This window comes from Elephantulus edwardii, unplaced genomic scaffold (genome assembly GCF_000299155.1).
Source record: "Elephantulus edwardii isolate Elephantulus edwardi_28Jun2011 unplaced genomic scaffold, EleEdw1.0 scaffold00157, whole genome shotgun sequence".
In the NCBI taxonomy this organism is placed as follows: domain Eukaryota; kingdom Metazoa; phylum Chordata; class Mammalia; order Macroscelidea; family Macroscelididae; genus Elephantulus; species Elephantulus edwardii.
The window spans coordinates 1,264,795-1,289,520 of record NW_006399907.1 but is presented as its reverse complement, the minus strand read 5'-3'; the positions used below and the strand labels follow the sequence as shown (position 1 = coordinate 1,289,520).

General features: G+C 39.2%; 1 protein-coding gene across 1 annotated transcript in view; it reads left to right on the top strand.

Annotated features, from left to right (window-relative positions):
- The window catches only part of ITPR2 (inositol 1,4,5-trisphosphate receptor, type 2), a 732,333-nt gene that overhangs the window by 646,435 nt on the left and 61,172 nt on the right, over positions 1-24,726 (top strand). Inside the window, exon 55 of the mRNA XM_006895058.1 lies at positions 6,449-6,609. Within this exon, the coding sequence (XP_006895120.1) occupies positions 6,449-6,609 (161 nt within the window). The remainder of the gene's footprint in view (positions 1-6,448; positions 6,610-24,726) is intronic.

Sequence of the window (24,726 nt, the reverse complement as noted above, 5' to 3'; positions counted from 1 at the left end):
CATTTGACTCCTTTAACCTAAGAGTAAAGTGAGTGTTTTTTATTTTAGAAAAAAAAAGTAGTATGTTATAAATGACATCAAGTTTAGTGTGAATTTTTAAAAATAAAATTTTGCATCTTGCACAGTCTATATATATATCTGTATCTATCGATCTGTAATCTATACACACACACTCATCATGGTGAGCATTATGTAAGGTTATGGAAGATAATATGCTAACAGATAGCAACTCTGTAGGACAGGGTAGAACTTCTACAGTTTTTTCAGATTGTAAGTCTTTATGGCAATAGACCACCTCTTCTTCCTCCCACAGAGCAAATGGATTTGAACTGTCAGACTTTGGTTAGCAGGTTAGACTTTCATCACTGTACCATCCAGGGCTTGCTATGTCTATATTGTTATGTTGTTATGTGCTGTTGATTCAGAACTGACTCATAGCTGATCCTCCAATGGGTTTTCAGATGAAATAAATAGCATGGGAAGAGATTATCCATCTTTCCCCAGGGAGCAGCTGATGGATTCGAAACACATGCCTTTGCATTGGTAGTACAACTCCTTACTGGTAGGCCACCAGAGCTACTTATATATTGTTATAGGAACGTTTAAAACAGTTAGAATGCTTTTAGGGCTATTGTATGACACTCATTGCCATGGGGACTACTCTGACTCATAGCAACGTTCTTTAGAGTTTCCAAGGCTGTAAATTGTATGGGAGAAGACCGCCTATTTTTTTCTACAGAACTTCTGGTGGATTCTAATTGTTGCACAAGTGTTTCTTTCAGATTAGCAGTACAACTGACCATTGACTGTGCCACCAAGCACCTCAGGGATATTGTATGTTGCTGCTGCTTTTAGATGCCTTTGAGATGACTATGACTCATCTTCACCCTTTGAGCAACAGATCTGAACCTTGCCCTATCCTGCACTATTCTCATGATCTCTGTCATGCCCAAGCCCATTGTTACAGTCACTGTGTCAATCCATCTTGTTAAAGTCTTCCTGTCTTTCTCTGACCCTGTGTTTTAGCCAGTCTCTTTGTAAGGACTAGTTCCCCCTGAAAATAAGCCCAAAGTAAGTGAGACTAGGTTTCACCATCCTTGTCTCTAAGGAGAATTCTGATTTCACTTCCTCCAAGTCTGATGTGTTTGTTCTTTTGGAAGTCCCCGCAATAGTTAATACTCTTATCCAACACCACAATTCAAAGGCATCCACTCTTCAGTCTTACTTATTCATTGTCTAACTTTCGGATGCATAGGAAGCAATTAAAATTAAAAACAATGGTTTGGATCAGTTGCACTTTAGTTTTTAAACTGATATCTTTGCTCTTTAAAATGTTCTAGATGTTCTTAACAGCAGATTTCTCTTATTGAACATGTATTGATTTCTTGACTACTGCTACCATAGTGTTGATTTTTGGATCAAAGTTAAATCCTTGACAACTTCAGTATTTTTTCCCCTCATTTATCACAAGATTGCCTATTGGTTCAATGGATTTTTATTTTCTTAATGTTTGAGATATAATTCATATTGAAGACTGTAGTCTTTGATTTTCTGCCACACGTTCTTTAAATCTTCATGTTCTGCAAGCAAGGTTATGTTACTTGTATAACACAGGTTGTTGATGAGTCTTCCATCAATTCTGATGCCACATTCTTCTTCAAATATTCAGGTTTCTCAAATTATATATATTTGCTGACCCTGTGAATTGAATAGTTGTGGAGAAGGGATCCAACCCTAATGCACACCTTTCCTGATTTTAAATCATAGAGTCAAAGCCATCATTTTGTTTGGACAGCTGCTTCTTGGTCTATGTATAGGTTTTGCATGAACCCAATTATATGTTTTAGGATTCCCCTTTTTCTCAATTTTAGCCATAACCTCTTATGATTCATATAGTCAAATGCCTCTGCATAGTCAATAAAATCCAAGTCCACATCTTTCTAGTGTTCTTTGCTTTCAGCATGACTCAATCCAATGCAATAGCCATAAATTTGATGTTTCCTTTTGGTGGAGTTCTTTGAGGCTTTTGGGTTCTTTTTTTTTTTTTTATGCTCTAGTAGCCTAGTGGGTAAAGAGTTGCACTACAACCCAAGGGCAGGAAGTTTGAATCTACCAGTTGCTCTGTGGAAGAGAAACAGGCAATCTCTTCAATGCAATTTACAGCCTCTAACAACCTGCTATAGGGTCTGCTATGAGTCAGTTCCAACTCGATGGCAATTAGAGAGAAGGATATTGTTGTATGTTGTTGGTGTTGTTATGAGCCGTGGAGTCAGTAGCTGCCCATGCACAATTTGTGTTGTATTTTAATATGTAAAAAAGTTATGACTGATCAAGAAATGGATCTTGGAGAACTGAATATTAAATTGTGACTCAAAGAAGTATAATATCAAATATCAGAGGAGAGTGCCTCTACTGTGGGGAAGAAAATAAGTTCCTAGAGTGTATCAGGAAACACCCATAGCAAGAAAAGAGGAAGTGGAGTCTGGCAGAATTGGAGTAGATGAGACTACCAATCTTAAAAGCAATGGCCAGATGCTGGAACGCAGACAGCAATCGCTAGTGGCCCAGAGGTTGTCATCGTTTGATGATGATTAGCAGATGACACAGCTTCAGCAGTGAGGATAGATACAAACATATTTATTCTACTGGCCCTGTCGGTGATTACCTTGCAGTTAGATGTTATGTCAGAATAAGGGTACTCAGGTACCTAGGTGTAAAGAAAGCTCTTCCTAGATGTTTTAATATGGGGCTTATACCATGTTCAGAGACAGACCTTTATTTAATATACTAATACCTTAAAATGCTATTTATTTATGTATTTGTTCAATAATTATTTGTTGAAAATATAGTTTGTGCCAGAGTACACCAGTTAACTAAGTAGACAAAAAAAAAGCAACAACAAACCATTGTCATCATCCTGCTTATTTTCTAAGATACATAGAAGGACAGGTAATGGTGGTGTCAACAAAGAAAAAAAAGGGGGGGGAGAATGGGACACCTTCTGTAGACATTCTGAACTCACCAAATCCAAAATCAAACATTGTTCCCCCACAAACCTCTTCCTTCTCTTTTTTCCTCGCTCTTACTGTAGTAACATTAGCCTATATGCAGTCATCCAAGTCATGAAAATCAGTCATCCTTAATTTTCTTCCCTTCTCTCTCAGCATATACCTCTGCCTCTGGACATTAGGCCCTCTCAAGTTTTCATTCCAAAATGCCTCTATAATGTCTTGCATTTGTTTATTCAATTATTTTGACAGTTTTAGTGAAGGCATGCTGTTGTTCAGACATTAGGCCATGTGCTGCTAATACAAAAATAAATGAGACAATAAAATAGTAGAGGCTACCAGAAAAACAGATATATTTTCATAGCAAGGTGTTAGAGGCTCAGAGAGAGTGAGCCAACTGTTAATGTCTGTAGGCGTCAGAGTGGTAACTGAGATTGGGCTGGGTCTTGAAGGAGGACTTTTTGCAAATCAGAAAAGACGGTAGGAAGAGGCATTTATTTAAAAAAAAAAAAAGAAATAGTTGTGCTTGGCGAATGATGAGTAACCCAGCTGACTACAGTAAATCAAGTGGGTCTTCAGGTACTGCGTCACCTGGGTGCTTGGGAACTTCATTAACGGGTGAAAAAGGGCTGAAGGAACAAATTAGTGATGCGTTAACTTTGACATGCCTGCAAGCTATCCAGAAAGATTATCCAGTGACAGCAGGAAATAAAAACTGAAGTCACGAAAAAAAGGGTGCTGTGCGGAATAGATTGAGAAATCATCAGCATGATCATTGAAACCATAGGAATGAACAGTGAAGCCTAGAAAGTAAGAATATGTGAAGATGGATGACAGTAGTCGCCTTCTTTTACATTTCCCCCTTCCACTGCTTTTATCCTCTGATCTTCCCACCCACATCCTCTTCTCTCAACAAATTAATTCCAGCTCATGGTGACCTTGTATGATAGGGTCAAACATCCTGTAAGTTTTCTGAAGTGTCGAATTGTTAAAGAAGCAGACTGCTTCATGTTTTTCCCTGCAAGAAGCTGTGTGTAGATTTGAACTATCGAAGTTTCAGTTAGCAGCTGAATATTTAACCACAGTACCACCAGAGTCCTTTCTTCTTACATAAGTTTCTTCTAGATCCTACCACAGAAATTTACTTAACATATTTCTTTGAATATGCTAATCCCCAATCAGTCATCGTTTGTGTCAAGCATACCATTTTATCACCATTTCCCTTCTAGTCATCAAGAAAACTTGGCACTCTACCAGTAGATTATCTACTTGCTCTGCCATACCATACTCTATGTCCAGAAGGTAATAAAATCAAGAGCTATTTTTCTTTAAATGGTATCTGTTTTCCCCCTACAGATGTTGACTTTAATAATTTGTTTAATCACCCAGAATTTGTTTCTTCAAATGCTGAAAGAGGTCATATGGACTAGTATAATAGCATGTTTAGATACCTTTTCAGTACCAAAGTAGGTGCTTGATAAAAATAAAAAACCTCTTATTACTTCTATCTCTTCTTAGCTTGGCATAATCATGTTTCAAAACCAGATGTTTTTTTAAAGCTTTATACCTTCTTAAAACCTTTTCAAAATGTGCTTTACCAGAATCTTTTTACCCAATAGATGGGAAATCTCCTCCCATGCAGTTTACAGCCTCTGAAAAACTGCTGAAGGGTCAGCTGTGAGTGGCTTCTAGTTCTGTGGTACATACTTCCAACAACACACTTTGTTTAGAAAGCTCTGGTGGTATAGTCAATAGGGTGTTGTGTTACTAACCCAGAGGTCACACCTCTCTGCTGGCTTGACTCCACCAGCAGATCTACAGGAGAAACATGGGCAGTCTTTTCCTGGGGAATTTACAGCCTCAGAAACTCACTGGATGGTCAGTTCCAACTTGATGTTAATGACTGTTATACTCAAGGAGCTTTGGTGGTGTAGTGTGTACTATTATCAATCTGTGGTTAGCAATTTGAATGCAGGAAGAAGACAGTCTTCTCTGGTAAAGATTTTCAGACTCGGAATTCTGATGAAGGACAACTATGGGTTAGAATCAACTGATCGGCAGTGGTTTGTTTTCGTTTGCTTGTCTTGTCTTTTATTCCATACTACCTTGGTTGGGAGGTACTGCAGTATGGAGTAAGAGATGAAAATGAATCAAATCAAATCAAATCAAATGTAGTAGCAGTAGAGGTGGTGAGAAATAGTTACATTCTGAAGTCGGAGCCATAACAGTTTACACATGGATTGGATATAGTGTGTGAGAGAAAGAAAGGATTCCATGATTTACTCCTCGGCTTTTGGCTTGAGGAACTACAGAGATGGCTTACCATCAGATGGCAAGAGGAACCCTGTGGGTGGAGCGGGATTGGGGAAGAAAATTGGCATTTACTTTGGGCATGCTGAACTGATGACAGGTCAGATAAGATGAGGCAGAGCTATCAGCCAGCTAAATTTTGTGGTCTTTTCCATACAAATATCTAATAATGCAAATTAAAAGGACATCTCTCATCAGGACAGATTTTTTCACTTACTGAGTTTGGTATCTTATTATTAAAGTGTTTTCTTCATGCTTGAGTGGGCTTTCAAAAATATGTAATTAGGAAAAGAGTAGCCAGGATTGGAATTCAATTTCCTGGCTGCTTCTCCAATATCTGGACTGTAAAACCAGACTGAATCTCAGCATCCCGTTTTCCTTGGCAATCTAATTCATTTTTCCAAAGATGTTTTTCTTCATCTCCATTCATTTCCTTTCATCCACTCTTCAATCTTTGAGAGAAAAGAATATTACTACCCAGATCCTCTCTTCAGTGTCCTTCCAGAGGCTGAAAATATGCACTGGAAATTGAACAGACCGTTCCTCCCCAAAATGCCTGACACACAATACTACACAAGGCTGGGCCAGTGTACAAATTCTCATTGCTTTCAGAGCGAGGGTTGCTATCTACATTGAGTTACCCTTTACTGATTAGAAATGGTTTTGAAGAGATGACACTCTGAACTACCTTCCTTCTTCTTTCCCAAGTTCCTGGATAGAAATATATGGGTAGAACAACATTTTTTTTTTCTTTTCTTGTCTTGATTAGTGAGAATGCTTTTTCTGACTCAATCATTTTTTGCCTCTTAAACTTTGGTTTGTGGTCTGGTTAAATGAGGCAATTTTGATATGACTATCTTTTAAATTATCTGCAAATTTTATATCTATTATCAGACTGAGCATTTTCAGGGATCTATGGAGGCAAAAATAAATTTTACTTGGAATGAAATCTCTATATTGTGGCCTTTCTTTCCTAAGGTCTTGTGGGCCACATTATTTTTAATCATCACATTTTGAATTGGCACACGTTTACTGAAATCATTTTTCACTATAATTATTGTTTTGTTTTTATGCTAAGAAATACTGCTTAAATAACTAATTACGTATATTGTGTTTCTTGTGTTGTTCAGGACTCGAAAGGGACAAGTTCGATAATAAAACTGTTTCGTTTGAGGAGCACATTAAGTCAGAACACAATATGTGGCATTATTTGTACTTCATCGTCCTGGTCAAAGTTAAAGACCCAACTGAATACACTGGGCCTGAAAGTTATGTAGCTCAAATGATTGTGGTGAGTAACAAAAGAGTCTATACTACATTTCATATGCTCTCACTTTCTCTATCTTATCTCTTCCTTAAATAACAAATTTCTGGGTGTTACTTTGTTAACTGAAAATTACTTATGTTTTTGGCCTTGTTGAGTCAGAACCAACTCCTAGCTGACTCTCCAGAAGGTTTTCAGAGGCTGTAAATCCCTCAGGAGGGAAGCAGCTGGGGGAGTTGAACACAAATCTTTACCACTCAAGCAGGACTGTAGATCACTGAAAGGAGCTCTGGTGGCATAGTGCATGGCGTATAGAGCTGCTAGCCAAAAGTTCAGGGTTCAAATCCACCAGTGGCTTCTCAGGACAAAGATGGACAGCCTCAGAATTCCTCTGGATTGCCTCTATAAGTTGGAATCCACTCAGTGGCCGTGAATGGGTCAATTATTGAAGAGTCTAAGATTGGTTAACTCACTGGCTCCCTGTAGATGTCTTGGTGATACAAATCTCAACGTCACAGATGCTAGCTTCTAATATTCTGGATTCTCTGTGCAGTGAATAACAGTTTTGTTGTCTGTCATCTTCTGACTTCATGCTTGCTGCTATTGCTGATGTTGTAATTTCTAAAAAATCCACAATCTGCTTAGTATCAAATAGGCACAGAAAACAGATGCTTTGAGAAAGTCTTCGGGTTTGGGTTGTGTTTTTTTTTTATTAAATTAATTTATTTCTTTTTCATTTCAATGAACATCTACAGAGATTTTGGAATTCCATTCATTCATTGTTGCACCCTTCTCCCCGCCTACCCCCCCTCCACCTCACCCAGCCCGTTAGCTCCTCTCCTTGAAAAGCAAAAGAAAAACTCCCTCATTGGTACACAATCCCCCCCGCACTTCCCCCAACCCCACCCCGAACTCCAAATATAATCCACTCTGCAACCCTCATTCCGTACTCTTACGATAAACATAATGCCCTATAATATAATACTTTTAAATTATTCTCTCCTCCATAGACTTCAATGCTGTAAACATATTTCATCCAGTTTTTCTCAGTCTTACCCCCACCCCGATGCCAGCCTCATTCTACAACAGTGGCACCATATAGCATTTGTCCCTTTGTGACTGAGATACCTCACTCAGCATAATGTCCTCCAGGGTCGGGTCACCCATTTTGAATAATATTGCATCAGTTCCTTGTTTTTCAATGCAGCGTAGTATTCCATTGTGCAAATATACCACAGCTTCTCTATCCATTTGTTTGTTCATGGGCATTTAGGTTGTTTCCAACTCCTTGCTATCGTAAATAAGGCCGCGATAAACATGGGTATGCATGTATCTACTTGGATGTCATTTATGGTCTCTTTAGGGTATATTCCCAGTAGTGGAATTGCTGGGTCAAATGGTATCTCTATTTGCAACTTTTTGAGAAAGCGCCACATCGCTTTCCAGAGTGGTTGCACCATTTTACACTCCCACCAACAGTGAATAAGGGTTCTAGTCTCTCCACAACCTCGCCAGCATTTGTCCCTTGAAACTCTTCAGGTTTTGAAAATCAGGAGTGTAACAAAATGAAAAAGTACATTGAGAACAGCATAAAGCCCAGTCCTTGTGAGAGAGCACCTGTTTACTGTCAACACACACATATGATTATTTACAGCTGTTTGTGATGGATTTGCATTGGTCTTGTCATCAATGGTTGCTTTTAATTCCTCATTACCGTCAGTAACATTGCATAGAGAGTATGGTTATCTGTTTCATGAAAAATTAAAACCAATTGCCCTAAAATAGGAATACAGAGTTACAACTCTAGCATATCAAGATAAACATTTATCTTGTGATTAGCAATTGTAATTAGTACTGTTTTTCTCATTTTGTTTTCTACATTCTCTTTGTTACTGTAGAGAAATTCAACTGATTTTTGAATGTTGATCCTATATTCTGCTACTTTGCTGAGTTGATCAATTTTATCCAACAGTCTTCTTGCTGAATTTTTAGGGTTTTCTAAGTATACTATCATATCTTCTGCATGTAGAGATAGTTTTACCTATCTTTGCCAATTTGGATGCCTCTTATTGCCTTCTTATGCCTCATTGCTCTTTCTAAGACTTCCAATAAAATATTGAGTAAGAATGGTGATAGTAGGCATTCTTGCCTGCTTCCTGTTCTCAAGGATAATTACTTTAATCTCTCTCCTACTTCATGGTTTCATGGAAGATGTCTTTAATCTCTCTCCATTGAGGATTTTCAATCTATGTTGGGAACAAATCTTAAAAAAGATACAAAAAAAGCTATACAAAGAGAATTTTAATACATTACTATAAAAAATAAAAAGAGACCTAGAGAAATATAAAAATATACCATGTTTATGGATAGGAAAACTCAATATCATAAAACTACAATTCTACCAAAAGCAATCTGTAAGTTCAATGCAACCCCAGTACAGTTACCAATTACATTCTTCAAAAAGATGGCAAAGGCAGTTTCTAATTTTGTCTGGAATGGAACCCTCCCCCCCATCAAAGAAGCACTACTAAAAAAGAAAAACAAGGTAGGAAACATCACAATAATAATAATCAGACAACATTGTACTGGTATTGTAACAGACACATAGATCAATGGAATGGAGGACCCAGAAATCAACTTGTGTAGCTGTGGTCAACTGACTTGACAAGGAAATGAAATGAAATAAGTGGGGAAATGACAGTCTCTTTAACAAATGGTGCTGGAGATATTGGAAAACCACCACAGAAAGCTGAAGCAAGACCCACAGCTCATATCACACCCAAAAACCAACTTAAGCGGGGTCACAGACTTAGGAGTAAAACCAAAGACTATAAAGTTGATAAGTGACCTTATGAGTTACAGACCTGAACCTTGCCCCTTCCTTCACTCAGGATCTCTGTGATGCCGTTGTGGTAGTCACTGCTCCAGTCCATCTCTTTGAGGGTCTTCTCTTTTGCTGACCCTCCACCTTTCCCAGCATGGTGTTGCTCTCCAAGGACTGATTCTTTCTGAAAATATGCCCAAGTGAGTTTAAATTTCATTATGCTTGCCTTTAAGAAGCACTCTGGTTGTATTTCCTTCATGACATTTATTTGCCTTTTTGGTCGTCTTTACTATATTCAGTATTATTTGCCAGCAGTACAATTCAGAAGCATCTATTTTTCTTCTGAAATCCTTATTCATTGTCCAGTTTTCAGTGTCAACCAATTCTTTTTGGTACAGTGGCTCTGTGTATGCTTTCCATCTTCTTTTGATGCTTCCGGCATCATTCAAATTTTGCCCCTAGAATCTTTCAGTATTGCAACTTGAGGCATGATTTGGTTTTCAGTTCTTTCAGCTAGAGAAATTCTAAGAGTGTTCTTCCCTTTCAGTTTTCTAATTCCATTTTCTTGCATGTTTCATTATAGTACTTTGCTTTGTTATCCCGAGCTTCTCTTTGAAATCTTCCATTCAGCTCCCTTACCTCATCAATCCTTCCACAATGCTTCAATTAATAACTAGTGTCTAGGATGCAGATGTTGGAAACAAAGAAGGACTGGTATTTGAGAAATATGGCTGCAGATCACATAAAAGTATTTTTTACAATGAATGATTTATTCATTGCAAATACTTTCTTTTAAAACAAACAGTATGAACAGACTTCACCTGATTGAGACTATATGGGAACCAGATTGACTACATCTTTAGAGGCATTATAGAATCCCAGTGTCAGTAGTCAAAACCATGCCGGGAGCTGATTGTGGAGCAAACCATCAACTATTCATATCAAGTTCAAAGTGAAGTTGAAGACAATAAAAACAAGTCCACGAGAAACAAACAAAATATGACCTTCAGTGTATCTCAACTTAATTTTAAAACTGTCTCAAGAATAGATTTGACTCATTGAACACAGCTAGCTGAATTATGGAATTACACCAGTAAACCAAAAAGTCATTGCAAAGACAAAGAAAAAAGAAGAGACTGAAATATATGTCAGAAGAGACCCTGCAACTTGCACTGGAATGCAAGGGAGGCCAAACAAACCCAACTAGTTTGCTTGAAACTGGTTCAAACTCATGGTGACCCAATGTGTTGTAGAGTAAAACTGTGCTCCATAGGACTTTAAGACTGTGGCCTGTTGGAATAAGATGGTCAGGCCTGACCGGGTGCCTCTGGTTGGGTTTGAACTGCAACCTTTTGTTTAATTGTTGAGCATTTAACTATTTGTACAGGCAAGGATTCTGTGCCAAAAGCCAAAAAGCCAGCATTTCAAGGTCAGAGCCAACATTACCAGGTGCTGCAAAGAAGCCTTAAAAAACAGACAGATCAAAACCTTTAGATATTACAATTAAGAAATCCACAGAAGACCTTTAACTGTACAATAAAAAAATGAATGAATGAATGAATGAATGAATGAACAAAAAAACAAACAAACCTGCTGAGAAAATGTCTAATCATTGTTAACACCGTTATTTACACCAACTTTTTACCATTTCACCTGATGGTTCATGTAACCATTAACTTATGCATGTTTCTGTCCATCCTCTTCTGTAACTACTGACTCACCCAAACAGTGCACATCCCAGGGAGCAGACCCTATGCCTGAATTTTAATGCCCAGGAGACAGAAGAGGTCTGATGGAGATAAAAAGCCATTCCCATAGAAGATTGTTGATTTCCTGAAATAGCATTTTTGGAAAACTTCTAAAAGTCTGTAGCTGCTGAATTGGTTCAGAAAATCTGTTACCCTAAACTCCCTGGAGATTAGGGCCTTGTAATTCTGATCCTTCTGCAGCAAGATAAGATTTTGGATTATATAGAAATTTCAAGCGTAGCTGCAGCTCAGTTCAAAAACTCTTTGTCTCTTTGTCACAGAGGTAACATGTTTACCAGTTTAGTAGGAAACCTTCAAGCCATTTTATTGCTCCTTTTGATTTTGAATCTTAAAAATAGCTTCATTTGCAAAGTGGATTTAGATGAGCATTTATAGGTAGGGCTTCTATAAGATGGTTTAAATTGTAAATAATTGATACAGGCATTATCCTCAAGGACTTATGCAAAAGAAAATGAGGACATTTCTTACATTTGTTCACTTGGGGGGGTGGACGGAAAAACTCCACCAAATTCTGCCACTGTGTTTAATTAAATTTTATTTATACCTTGGGGTCCTTGGGAAATTATTCCTGATTTTGTTGAAGTGCGGAAAGCAAGAATACAAGAAGAGTGGGAAGGGGAAAAGAATAGTCTTTCTCTGTATATATTTTCCCTCTTCCAACACTCCAACTCTGTACTTTATTGTCATGTGAATAAGTAATATTTATACCACTGTGTATTAAAACATACATTATAAATAAGGAAATATGTTGCTTTTAAAAGTTAAAGTCTCAAAATATGCTGTGCCTCTGCATTCATCCAGTAAAATCAGAGACTTCACGTTACCTTACTCCTGCCTTCCATTGCACCTTTAGCCAAGTTGTTTAGATAGGCACTGTCAGAATATGTGAATACTGGTATGTTTAGGGACCATATGAGTAAATCAGGCTATTATAGGAATGTATTTTCTCCTGGCAAACACACCATCATTTTTAATAAGAAAATTGATATTTTAGGATCATATTTATTTGGAGCAGAAAATGAAAAGGGGAAAGGAGGGGCTATACAAGAAAGTGAAAATAATGAAAGGAAATGCAATAAATTAGAGGCAAGGCTATAAAAAGTATAAATCCTGCAGCCCATGCTAGTAATGGCCTTTGAGCTGCACTGAGCCCTTTACTTCTCCCATTACCCAACAGATGATGACTGAAGAAGAACACACAAATTAGAGATGATTGCAAAAAATACCCAAGGCTTTTAGAGGTTTCTCTAACATTTTGGGGACATTTTCAGATTTTCTGTGTTCATTTGCTGAAATATGTTAAAGGCCTCTGTTGATATTTGTTACTTAATTCGACAAACTACAGGACTGAAGCAGAAGTACCTGTCAGAGCTGGGACTGTGCACGTGGAAAGAACTGCAGATTCCCCTGGGTGTACTGCAAGCATAGGGGCTATTCTCGGGACCTTGGCTGACTTTTCTCCACAGAAAAACCAGGGCTATTCAGGGATCACACAAAAGTTGCCATAGAGTCAGCTTTGACTCATGGTTACTCATGTGTGTCAGAGTAGAACTGTAATTCACAGGGCTCTCAACAGGGACCTAGTGAGGGGGGAGAGGGGATGTTAACCCAAAGGTGGCACCATGCTGGTGCCTCAAATCCAACAGCGGCTTCAAGGGAGAACGATGAACCATCTCCTCTTGTGCAGTTGACAGCCCTAGAATCTCATTAGAGGGTCGGCTGTAAGTGGATTCTGACTCAGTGGTGATTATAGGGGGTTTTGTTATGCATTCATTCATGCACTATTCACACCCCCATTTCCCCTTTAAGACTACAGATGGTTTCTAATCATTAGGTCTTGGGTTGTTGTTTTTTTTTAAGAATATTACAGTGGCTGATTTTTTCAGCAGTAGATCACTAGTCTATCTTCAGTACATATCTGGGTACACTCAAACCTGTGACCTTTCTATTTACAGCCAAGTGCGTTAACCAGTTGTATCATCCCAAGGATCATATCCACGTACCCAGCATAGAGATCATATCCTCCTCTTAATATATGGCACTTTAGAGCTTGTCCTCGTATCTGATTCTGAGCTAAAACAATGTTTCCTGATATTACAGTAATGTTGTCAATTAGGACAACTTGTGTTTTTACTGAAGTAATAATTGTCTATCTTAGCACAAAAAATAATAGATTTATCGAAGGCCAAAATCAAGTGTATGGTATTAGAGCTCATTGTTCTGTCCAATACTGTATGTAGCAGCTAATGACTGAGCTATGCATTAAAAGCAACTCAGTAAACATTGAGGGCTTCCTGTAGGTCAGTGGCTGTGCTAAAGGTTTGATATATAAAGATAAATATGAAGTCTTCCCTGAGGAAGCTCAGAACTTTATTGAACAGGTAAATAAAGTAACAAGAGAGATAATAAATGAATGGCCTCTTCTTAGCCTTTTGATAGTTGGGTATAATTTAAAGAATGATACATCAAAATAGCTGTGAGAGATTGGAACATGAATTTCTCATTAGTCAAATGTCAGCCTTCCCCTCTTTTAAAATTAGAAGATAAAGATGAAGTAGGGAGGGTTATGCCACTTGAACTGAGCATAATGAATGTGATATGAAAAATTAGATGGCTGCTTTGAGAGGTGAAGTGCTTACTTTTTCTCCTTTGGACAGTAAAATATTTAATTAATAATTAAAATCACAAATACACTCATTATTAACAAATTTACTTAAAGAAGAGCAGGCAAAAAAGTTTATGAGTGAAATAGAGCTTAACTCACTAAAGCTGAACAGTTAAGAAGCGCTAATGGTATATTGCATAACTTACCAGGGTACTACTGACTGAAAAATTGGCTGTTCAAATCCACTCGTTGCTCAGTGAGACAAAGATGGACAATTTCCGCCTATCAAGGCTCAGAGCCCTGGAAGCCAGATGAAGGAGTGGTATATGTCAGAATCAACTTCAGTGGTGGAGGGCTGAGTTTTGTTTAAAGCATTTGATTTTGTTGTTGTTTAATATTTTGCTGGCATGTGCTGGTAGTTGACACTTCCCCCCACCCCCCTCTTTCTTTTTGGCTTGTTCACATTTCCCCCGGCCCTTTTTTAAATTGTGATTTGAGTGAAAGTTTACAGTGCAAACTGGTTTCTTATTCAGTCAATCATACACATTTTAAGACATCAACTACAACACTCACAAGGTAACCCAACTCTTCCCACTCATCTCTGTGTTTGTTACTGCCATTTATTTCTTCTCTTCTACCCCTTTCCTGTCTTCTGAGTTCAATTCATTCCCACTGTCCTTGAGTTGGTAACTCATAGCCACCCTTCCTGAGACTGTAAATCTTGATCAGAGGGAACTACCCATCTTTCTCCTTCAGAGCAGCTGGTGGATTTGAACCCTAATCATTTGGTTAGCAGAACACATACCAGGCTTTGCCACCAAAATGCCTTTAACCCTGGATAAATGCTGCCCTTTTGATCTTTTGTGGTTAATTATTCTAAATAGTAAGTGCCTCCCTGGAGTTACTGTTCCCCTTTTTAAGGCCTGTCTGTTGTTTGGTTGAAAGTTGAGCTACAGGGGTTAAGTTTTGTTCCGAGTTCAATCTTTCTGAGACCAAGTGCATTAATCCCTCTGTTGTGTCTCTCACTGGGTGTCTCAACCCCAAGCCCTCTCCTCTGTGCACATGTGCTCCAAGAATGTGCTTTATGCTGCACTGGTAGCAAAGCAGCAGGCACACTGGCTTCCTCAAATTTCTCAGCACATCTCGCCTTTAGGAATGAGGTCTTCCTTAACAGTCCTCTGTTAAAACTCAAAAGATAGGACATCCTTTCAGTGAGATAGAAAAGAAGTCTATTGCTCATTATTTTTGGTGAAGTGTGCAAAGAAAAGAACCTCCAATTTTCCAGATGTTGTTTTCTTAGTCTAAAAGTAGTCAACATCAGTCTTGTTTCGTTAAGCCATATTTTTGAGCAGTAACCATTGGGAAGGAAGAAGAAAGACTGACTCTCTTAAGATTCACATGCACCTCCTGCAATAGAGCCATTTGCCAACTTAATTTCTGCGTCATTGTTGTGTGTCACAATTATGAAATTACATGTTCTGGTTCTATTATTTCTAATTTGTGCTAATTATGTAATTGGGCCTAATTATGCCAATTATGCAACTGCTCATCTTTAACTAAAACCTGTTTTAAAGATATTTTTAATTTAACAAGACTATTTTAAAAAATGTTTATATTCCAGAGCAAGCCCAAGGGGTCTTTGTAGCTCAGCAATGCACAATCAACAAATCAATGTGTACACTCAAGGAAAAGTTTCCTCCGCTCTCCATGTTTTCATTTCAGACACGTGTCTTCAGTTGAAGATATCTTTTCCCATTTCCAACTCTGGATTTCATTGTCACTGCGAGTTCTAGCCTCTCTGTCATTCTTACCTTCTATTTAGTATTTATATGTAAGACACATGATTTACCACAGGTTGCACGTAGGTTAACATCTTGCCAATCCTTTTTGTTTGTGAACTAGACAGAAGTGGGAAGTACTTAGCAGTGTGGCTGCATGCAGGGTTTTTACCTTGAAAACTCTGTTCCATGCCCAGGATAATAATCGCTTTGCCAGCTGCAGAGATTGTATCGAGTAGTGCTAACATGGCTTAATGGTGAACATGGGATGGGGAATACAGGCAAGTGCGGGTGGGTTAGGCATTGACTCTGATCTACTGAGATATCCTAGGCAACCGCAGGCTTTGATCAGAGTCTGTGGCACTGAGGACTGTCCCCAGGCTGAGGCCAAAAGTGTTAACTGGTGTCTTAGAAGAAGCTTAGCATGAAAAAAAAAATTAATCTGGACCTTAGAATCAAAATTTTGACTTTGTAGTGTTTTTATTTACCAGATTGGTGGCTCAACCTGCAGAATACTCTGCCATTAGTAAAATAGGTATAATCAGGATACCACTCAGAATATTCTGGGACCCGCTTGGCACAGCCTGTCACTCCCTCAGGTCTGAGAATAGAGGCCAGCTGAAAATACAATGGGGAGCTCTAGTGATTGAGAGGTAAGGAGTTGAGCTGCCAACTCAAAGGCAGGCGGTTCAAATACACCAGCAGCTCCAGAAGAGAAAGATGTTCAATCTCCTCCCTATAATTTATAGCCTCTGAAAACCTCTCTGGAAGACCAGCAAAGAGTTTGTTCCAAGTTGAGGACATACAACAATGTAAATGTAGTGGAAATGTGGAGGCCTCCTGCTGTGCCCGGCATTAACACTTTAGGTTCTGGGTCATGGAGATGAGATTGAGAATCCCACTGGATAGGATAGGGAGCAAACAGGCAGAGAAGGCTCAGGGAGGGGGGGTTATGTGTAGGGGGTATTTACAGGGCCTGGGTCAGGGATAATTTGGCAGCCAGTTTGGAGTGATTGCAGTGTTTTAACAGCATGCACACCCTTATCTGTACATGCCAATTAAGTATTCTCTGCATATATTATGACTTTCCTTGCAGAGTTGTTGAAGATTAAATAGAATTACACATGAAAACCATGCTAACGTAATTGTCATACGATGAGTGATACCCATATGCCAGGTGCTCTTTTGAAGCCTTGTAACAACCTCCTGAAGCAGAACCTGTAATTAATACCCCCCCCCATTGTGTACATGAAGGAGGAGGCAGTGATGGAGAACTCAGTGATAGAATTCTCGACTTCCCTGCTGGCCACTGGCATTAATGTTTCCCATCATTGCACCTCGTGGACAGCCACTTGCTGTTTGACACTGCCTGTCAGTGTCTTGACGCTATGATGCCAGACAGGTTTCAGTGGACTAGGAGTAAAATGACTGGCAATTAGCTTATCAAAATCAGCTAGTGTAAACCCTATGGATCACAGCGGTCAGACTCAAAACCTGCAGGGATAGCACAAGACGAAGAAGCATTTCATCTAGTTGAGCATGTGATCACTGCACCTCGGGAAAAACAGAACATCAGTTAACACCACCACCTAAGAAACCTGAGGTTCACAGGGGATTGCTGACTTAGCCAAATTTGTGCAGCTTGAATATAGTGAAATAGGATGCTAGGTCCATAATGGTCGGGCATTTGCAAGTGACCAAAAAATATCTCATTATCACTCCATTCTGAACAGTGGATAAAACTAGAAGCAGTGACTCCAGGGAGAACAGACCAAGCAGGCGGAACCCAGACGAGTGACTATAAAAATTCAGTCCACAGGGCAGGGAGCAGACCTGGCTAGGACACAGGAAGTCAGATGACAGCTCCACAATGGCAGGAAGGCTTGAGAGGAATTAAAATAGGAAGCAAAACTACTCCTTCAGAGCTGGCTGGCAGCTGCAAGTTTCCTACAAAGTTTAGGCCTATTACAATCAGAATTATTGCAATTGCAGACAGGAAAGAGGCCACAGGTTGTTTCCATTTAATTTAACAAGTACTTCTTGGGGAGCACTATGCATGAGGGACTCATAGAAACGAGGATAAAACATAATCACCGCTTCCACAGAACCACACTTAGTGGGAAAGAAAGTTACTTTGTTGAGAAAATACGGTGCAAATCAGAACCATAATGTATTATAACACGAGATACACAAACACACAACCACTGCAGAAATTCTAAAGCATACTGCCTCACCCCTGCTTAAAATTCTTCAATGGCCTTTTAATAAAAGCCAGCCTCTCTCCCTGGAGCCATGTACAATCTAACCCCATCCTAATTGACAAACTTATCTTGTTCCACTTTCCCTCTCAACTCAGCTTCTTGCTGTGGAGTAGGAAATGACTCGTAGCTGACCCTCCAATGGATTTCCCAGGCTGTAAATCACATGGGAGATTTCCATCTTTCTCGTAAGGAGCTTCTGGGGGTTTTGAGCTGTTAAAGGAGCATTACTTCTAGGGTGCACAGCACAGCTCCCTATGAAATAAGACACCAGAGCTCCTGCCTAGTTGTTATTGTTTGGTGCCATCAAAACTGGCTCACAGCTGACTCTTCAGAGGGTTTTCAGAGGCTGTAAATCACACTGGAGGAGATTTCCATCTTTCTCCCTCAGAGTAGATAGCAGGTTCAAACCATATGCCTTTGAGTTGTCAGTATATTTCTTACCACTTGGGCCTCCAGTGCTCCCTCTTCTCTTTGTTGTTGTTGTTGTTGTTGTTGTTGTTAGGTATCATTTAGTCAAATTCAACTCACAGTTATACTATGAACAACAGCTCTGAATCTTGTCCTGTCTTGTGCCTTCCTCACCATTTGACATGTTGGAGCCAGTTGTAGCAGTCACTGTGTCAATCCATTTCATTAGGGTCTTCCTCCCTTTCACTGACCCTCCACCTTTCCAAGCATTATACCCTTTTCCAAGGAATAGCCTCTCCTAGCAATATGTCCCAAGTATGAGAGACAATGCTTTGCCATCTTTGCCTCCAGGGAACACTCTGGCTGCACTTTTTCCAAGACGTACCTTTATTCTTTTGGCAATCCATAGACTATTCTGTACTCATCTCCAACACTACAACTCAAAGGCCTCAATTCTTCCGTCCTCCTTATTAATTGTCCATCCATACCTTGTCAGTCCAAGTGATTGCTGTGCATCCGAGACCATGGCTGGAGTCAGGCACATCTTAGTTTTCAAATTGACATCATTACTCTTTAATCTAAAAGTTGAGATAAGTGCTTGTTCTCTTTGGAGAGTTTTATGCCCCCTTGATTTCTTTTATTAAATGTTTTTATTAATGACTTTTAATGCAACATATATATGTTTTTACTGCATATTCTTACCATTTATTTTTTCCACATTTATTCATTGTTTCACATTTTCCTCCCTGCCTACCCCTCCCCCCAGTTCATTTTCTCTTTGAAGAAAAAAAAATTCTTTCACTGTTATGCAATCACCACCCCAATCCACAGTCCACTTTAATATGCATTTCTTTTTCTGTAATCTTGTCATGAAAATAATACATAATCCTCTATTCCTTTTAAACAATTCTCTCCCTCATCTGTTTCAATGCAGTATATATTATTTATCCCCTCTTTTCTTAGGTTCTGCCCAACCCCGATATCAGTCCCGTTTTACAACAGTGGCACTATGCAGTATCTGTCCTTTTGTGACTGAGATAGTTCACTCAACATAATGTCCTCCAGGGTCACCCATTTTGTATATTTCATGAGTTTCTTGTTTTCAATGTAGCATAATATTCCATTGTGTGAATATACCACAGCTTCTCTATCCATTCATTTGTTGATGGGAACTTGTGTTGTTTCCAACTCTTTGCTACTGTAAACAATAAACATGGATGTGTATATATCTGCTTGGGTGGCATTTCTGGTTTCTTTAGGGTATATTCCCAGTAGTGGAATTGCTGGGTCAAATGGTATTTCTATTTGCAACTTTTTTAGAAAGTGCCATACTGCCTTCCATAGTGGTTGCACCATTTTACATTCCCACCAACAGTGAATAAGGGTCCAGTTTCTTTGGAGCGTTTTGTTGAAGTCAAGGAGACAAAGGAATAAATAAAGAAATGATGATAACCTGGCACAGTGAAGGAGTATGCTATGGAACAGATGCTGTCAAGTCAAATACAAGCCAAAGTCAGCACCCTAGCCTATGGACGGACATTGGAACAAAATCTTGCTCAGCCTTTCACTGTCTTCCCGATTTCTACCTTGTTCAATTCCATTGTTGCCATTACTATGTCTGTCCACCTCATTGGCTGTCTTCTTCTCTGACCTTAGAGCAGAGGATCTAGGTTTATAGATGTCAGATCTGGGTCCTGGAGGTGCATGAAGAAGTGGGGGACCAGTGAGGTATGTTTAGAAAGAGAAGGAGAATATACAGGAGGCTAAAGTTTTAATGAGGAACCCAAGCCACTGCGTGCACTTGAAAGCTTTTCTTTATCCAGAAAACTAAAGAGAGTCTTTACAGTGACATAGTAGAAAGTTATTTTACATTTACTCACATTTCAGAATAATTGCTGTGAGCGAATTGGAGCTGACTGTCTCATAGCTGACCCTCCATTGGCTTATAAGGGACAGTAAATCACAGGGGAGGAGATTGCCCATCCTTCTTCCATAGAACAACTGGTGGATTCGAATCATGGGCTTTTGGGATTTCAGTGCAGCTTGTTATCACTAGGCTACTAGACCTCCCTTTAAGAACAGTAGTCCATGTCAGTGTAAGCATGAATTCACTGAGGCCATTATACAGACCGGGGGAGGGGGTGGGGCGGAAAAAGAAGGTGGGGAGAGTCTAATATCCAGAAACAATAGTGAGAACTGATACAAAGAAAATAACTTTGGAAATTGGGGGAGGTGGGGCAAGGAAGATGATAAAAATGAAAAAAAAAAGGACTTTTAAAAGAAATAAAAAGGTGGTGTATGTTTCTGTCTTCCAATTGTAAAGGAGTGGAGGATAGAAGGGCCACAGAGTGAGCTGAGAAGAGGGAATCTTCTCAGTTTGACTCCTAGTTTCCATGTGCATAGGTCAAGTAAGAAACTGAGCACATAGGTATGGCATTGAAAAAACAAATACAAATCAGTCAGTCTACTAGAAGAATATCATCTACCACAAGGACAGAAATTTGTTCTTCAGGGTACCCAGGCCACCACTCCTCTGTCAATTTCCTCCACGGTGGTGACTTCTGTGTTACTGTGACACTGGGAATTACGCCAATGATATTTCAAATAGTCGCAGGATCACTCATTGTAGACAGATGTTCAGTAAAGCTTGCAGACAAACACGAAGAAGCAGGACTGGCCATCAACTTCGGAAAGGAATATAGAGCCAGTTCAATTGCTTCAGATGCATGTGAAAGCTGAACAGTAAATAATGAAGACAGAAAAACTGGTGCCTTTGCATTGTGTTGGCAAAGAGAATTGAATATACCATGGACTGTCAAAAAACAAGCAAGTCTGTATTAGAGGAAGTGGAACCAGCGTGCTTCTTAGAGGCAAAGATGTTTGAAACTTTGTCTCACATGTTTTGAGCATGTTGTCAGGAGGCACCAGTCCTTTGGAAAAAGACATCATGCTTGACGACTCTCAACAAGATGGATTGACAGAGTGACTGTAACAATGTGCTTGAGTATGACGGAGATTGTAGGGACGATGCAGGTGAGGGCATGTTCAGATCTGTTGTTCACGATGCCTTGTAGTCCACTGCAGAGTACCTACCTGCAATAGGATATCCGGGAGCCCAGACACTGCTGAGAGCGTTCAACACGCCCAGTAGGACATAGTAAGTGATCAGATAGATATTGCTGGAGCATATTTGATAATTGAAATAATAGATTTCAGTGAGTCCATAAAAAACACATAATAAACTGAGTAAATCAGAAAAACATGCCATTAGTCTAAGTCACAACACTGCACTGTTATTTCATAAAAATAATAGCAATCACAACAACAGCACCATTTCAATATTAACAATGAAGAGGATGTGCAGAGACTGGAGTTCTCATGCACTGCTGGTGGCACTGTAAAATGGACCAATCACTCTGTACATACATGAAACAATGTATGTGGATGACTGGATTCAGACAAAAAAATATATTCAAAAAGAGATACGACAACAACAGAAGAGATATTTGTGAGTAACACTCTATGAACACTGATGTACAGATCTCTGTTTGTGTATCAGTTCTCATTTCCTTGGGATATATTCCTAGCAACAGTGTTTTAGAGTTACAAGTTTTCCACATTCTCTCCAACACATATTGCTCACTGTCCTGTTAAACTTTACCTCTGCTATGGGGATGATATGGTATCTCATCGTGGTTTTGACTTGCATCTCTCTTATTATATATTGCCAGGGATTTTGAGCATTTCTTCATGTGTCTGCTGGCCATGTGAATGTCTTCCTCTTTAAATAGTCTTTCCATGTCTTTTGCCCATTTTGTAATTATGTTATCGATATTTTTCTTGTGGAGGCCCTGTAGGATTCTGTAAACTTTTGTCATGAGACCCTTGTCTGAGATGGTATTCTAATCAATAAATCATCAATTGTACAAAATTTTTTAAAAAAATCAACATACTATGTCAGTACTTAGTCCACCACTCAGATTTTACTCTTTAAAAAAGTAGAAACATGAAGATTAAAAACAATTTCCAGAGGATACCTCTGAAAGATTTTAACTTTTCATCACCTACTGACTATAGAAGTGGTTCGTTCAGTCAGGTTTTGGATATACTGGAGATTCAATATAAAGTAAAGGGCTTTAGTGTTGAATGATGCCATAAATCCAAATGTTTAGTACAAAATGATTGGGATTTTACTGAATATATGAGCACCTCTTTGAAGCAGTGACCCGTCCAAATTATTTATTCTTAAACTTATAAAGGCATGTTTATAGTTCAGATTCTCATAACCTTAATTAAAGGATTTCTTCCTGCTATGCTGGATAACATTCTTGTTTCCCAGTTCTCGTCATTACCGTAAGATCATGTTCAATTCTCGGCTGGCTTTCTGGAATAATAATATCAACATTGTTAGGACTGATACATTTTACTCAGAAATTCTGGCCTTCTTCCAGAGGGTAACAGATGCCATCAAAACGTAAGTTGTGGGAATGAAAATGCTGTACCGTAAAGCCACACTGCCTGCCTAATGGTTTTTCACAGACTAGCATAGTCATGCCTTCTTATGAGTAATTAATTAAGTTGGGAATTAAGCTGACATACTACTCTTGTGTTAGGTAAGGTTATCAAGCAGGCTAATTTCCACAGGATTTTGGACTAGTTTTATCTAAGGGAATTCCTGAAAAAAAATAGTGGGTGAACTTTACGAAAGTACTTGAGCGTTTGTATCTCAAAAAATTAGTCATTGTCTATCGTGTTAGTGGAGTCAGCTGTCTTTCTGGGTACTCGCCAAAACTGAGGAGGACTTGAAGCATTTGCTGCAGAAGATCAAGGACTATAATCTTCATTTGGATTGCATTTCTACATCAAGACAACAAAGATCCTTGCTACTAGGCCAATAGGTAGCATCCTGATAGATGGAGAAAAGAATGAGGGTGTTAACATCTTCATCTTGCCCCGATCCACAGTCAGCACCCTTGACATCAACAGTCAGGAATTCTTGAATTGCACTGGGAAAAATCTGTTGTCAAGGGTCTTGCCGGACTTCTAAAGAGCAACAGTGTTAGTCTAGAGATAAAGGTCTTGATCTTTATCTGATCCGAGCTGTCGTACATAGAGTCACTATGAGTTGCAGGTGACTCGATGGCACATAACAACAACAACAACGCTGTATAAATTTCAAACATTCTTGAGCCCTTTAGTATACAAAGGTCTTGACCTTTGTCTGATCTGATCTTTGACCTGATCTGAGCCATGGTCTTCTCAAATGCTTTTTATGTGTCCAAGAACTGGACACTGACGAAGGGTGACACAAGAAGAATGAATGCCTTGGAGTGGTAGTGCTGGAGAAGAGTATTTAACATACCAAATGATTGCCAGGAGAACAAATAAGTCTGTCCTAGAAGTAGAGAGAGACTAGGTTGCTCTTTGGAGGCAAGGATTTTGAAGCTCTGTCTGACAAACTTTGGGCATGTTGCCAGGATGAACCAATCACTGAAGGAAGAAGGACATCATACTCAGAAGGGTGGAGGGTCAGTGCAGGAGGATGAGGTAGATTGACAGTGGCATTGGGGTTAAGTGTGTCAGAGATGGTGAAGTTGACTTAGGATAGGGTAAGTTTTAGAGCACTTGTTCATAGGTTCATGATGAGTCATGGTTGACTCTATGGCACATAAAAAAACAAAAGATATCAGAGAAGGAGCTCGATAGCTGCAGTGTTAGTGACTCAGTTGTTAACAGAAAGGTTGGCTGCTTCAAATTCATCAGCTACTCCGTGTGAGAAAGCTGAGACAGTCAGCTTCCTTAAAGATGGCTGTCGAGGAAACCCTGTAGTTCCACTCTACTGTGTCCTAAAGAGTCACTTGTAAGTGTTATCACCTAGCAGGTTGACTGATCAAAGTGTATGGAATGATGTACGTTATCTCAGCTCTCTGAGTTTATTTATTCATTTACATAACAATACAAATAATATCTATCTTTATTGGGATTTGTGTATGGATTAAGCAAACCCTTGTATATACTAGTGTTTGACATTGTCATAAGGTTATTGTTCAATGAGTAGTTCTCATTCCACGTCTACTCTTGTGAGTCATTTAAGAATGGAAATCCCAGAACACTTGATTGTGCTTATGTGAAACCTGTACTTAGACCAGGATGCAGTCACCAGAACAAATCAAGGGAATACTGCATGGTTCAAAATTAGGAAGTGTGAACACCGGGGATGTATCTTATCTCCATACTTTTTCAATCTTTATGCAGAACAGGTTACCTGGGAAGCTGGGTTCTACAAGGAGAAATGTGGCATCAGGATTGGAGGAAGAATCATCGACAATCTGTGTTATGCAGATGACACAGCCCTGCTTGCTGAAACTGAGGAGGACCTGAAGTGATTGCTGCAAAAGGTCAAAGACTGCAGCCTTCAACATGGATTAAAGCTCAATATCAAGAAAACAAAGATTCTCACCACTAGGCTTATTGGCAACATCATGATACAGGGTGAAGA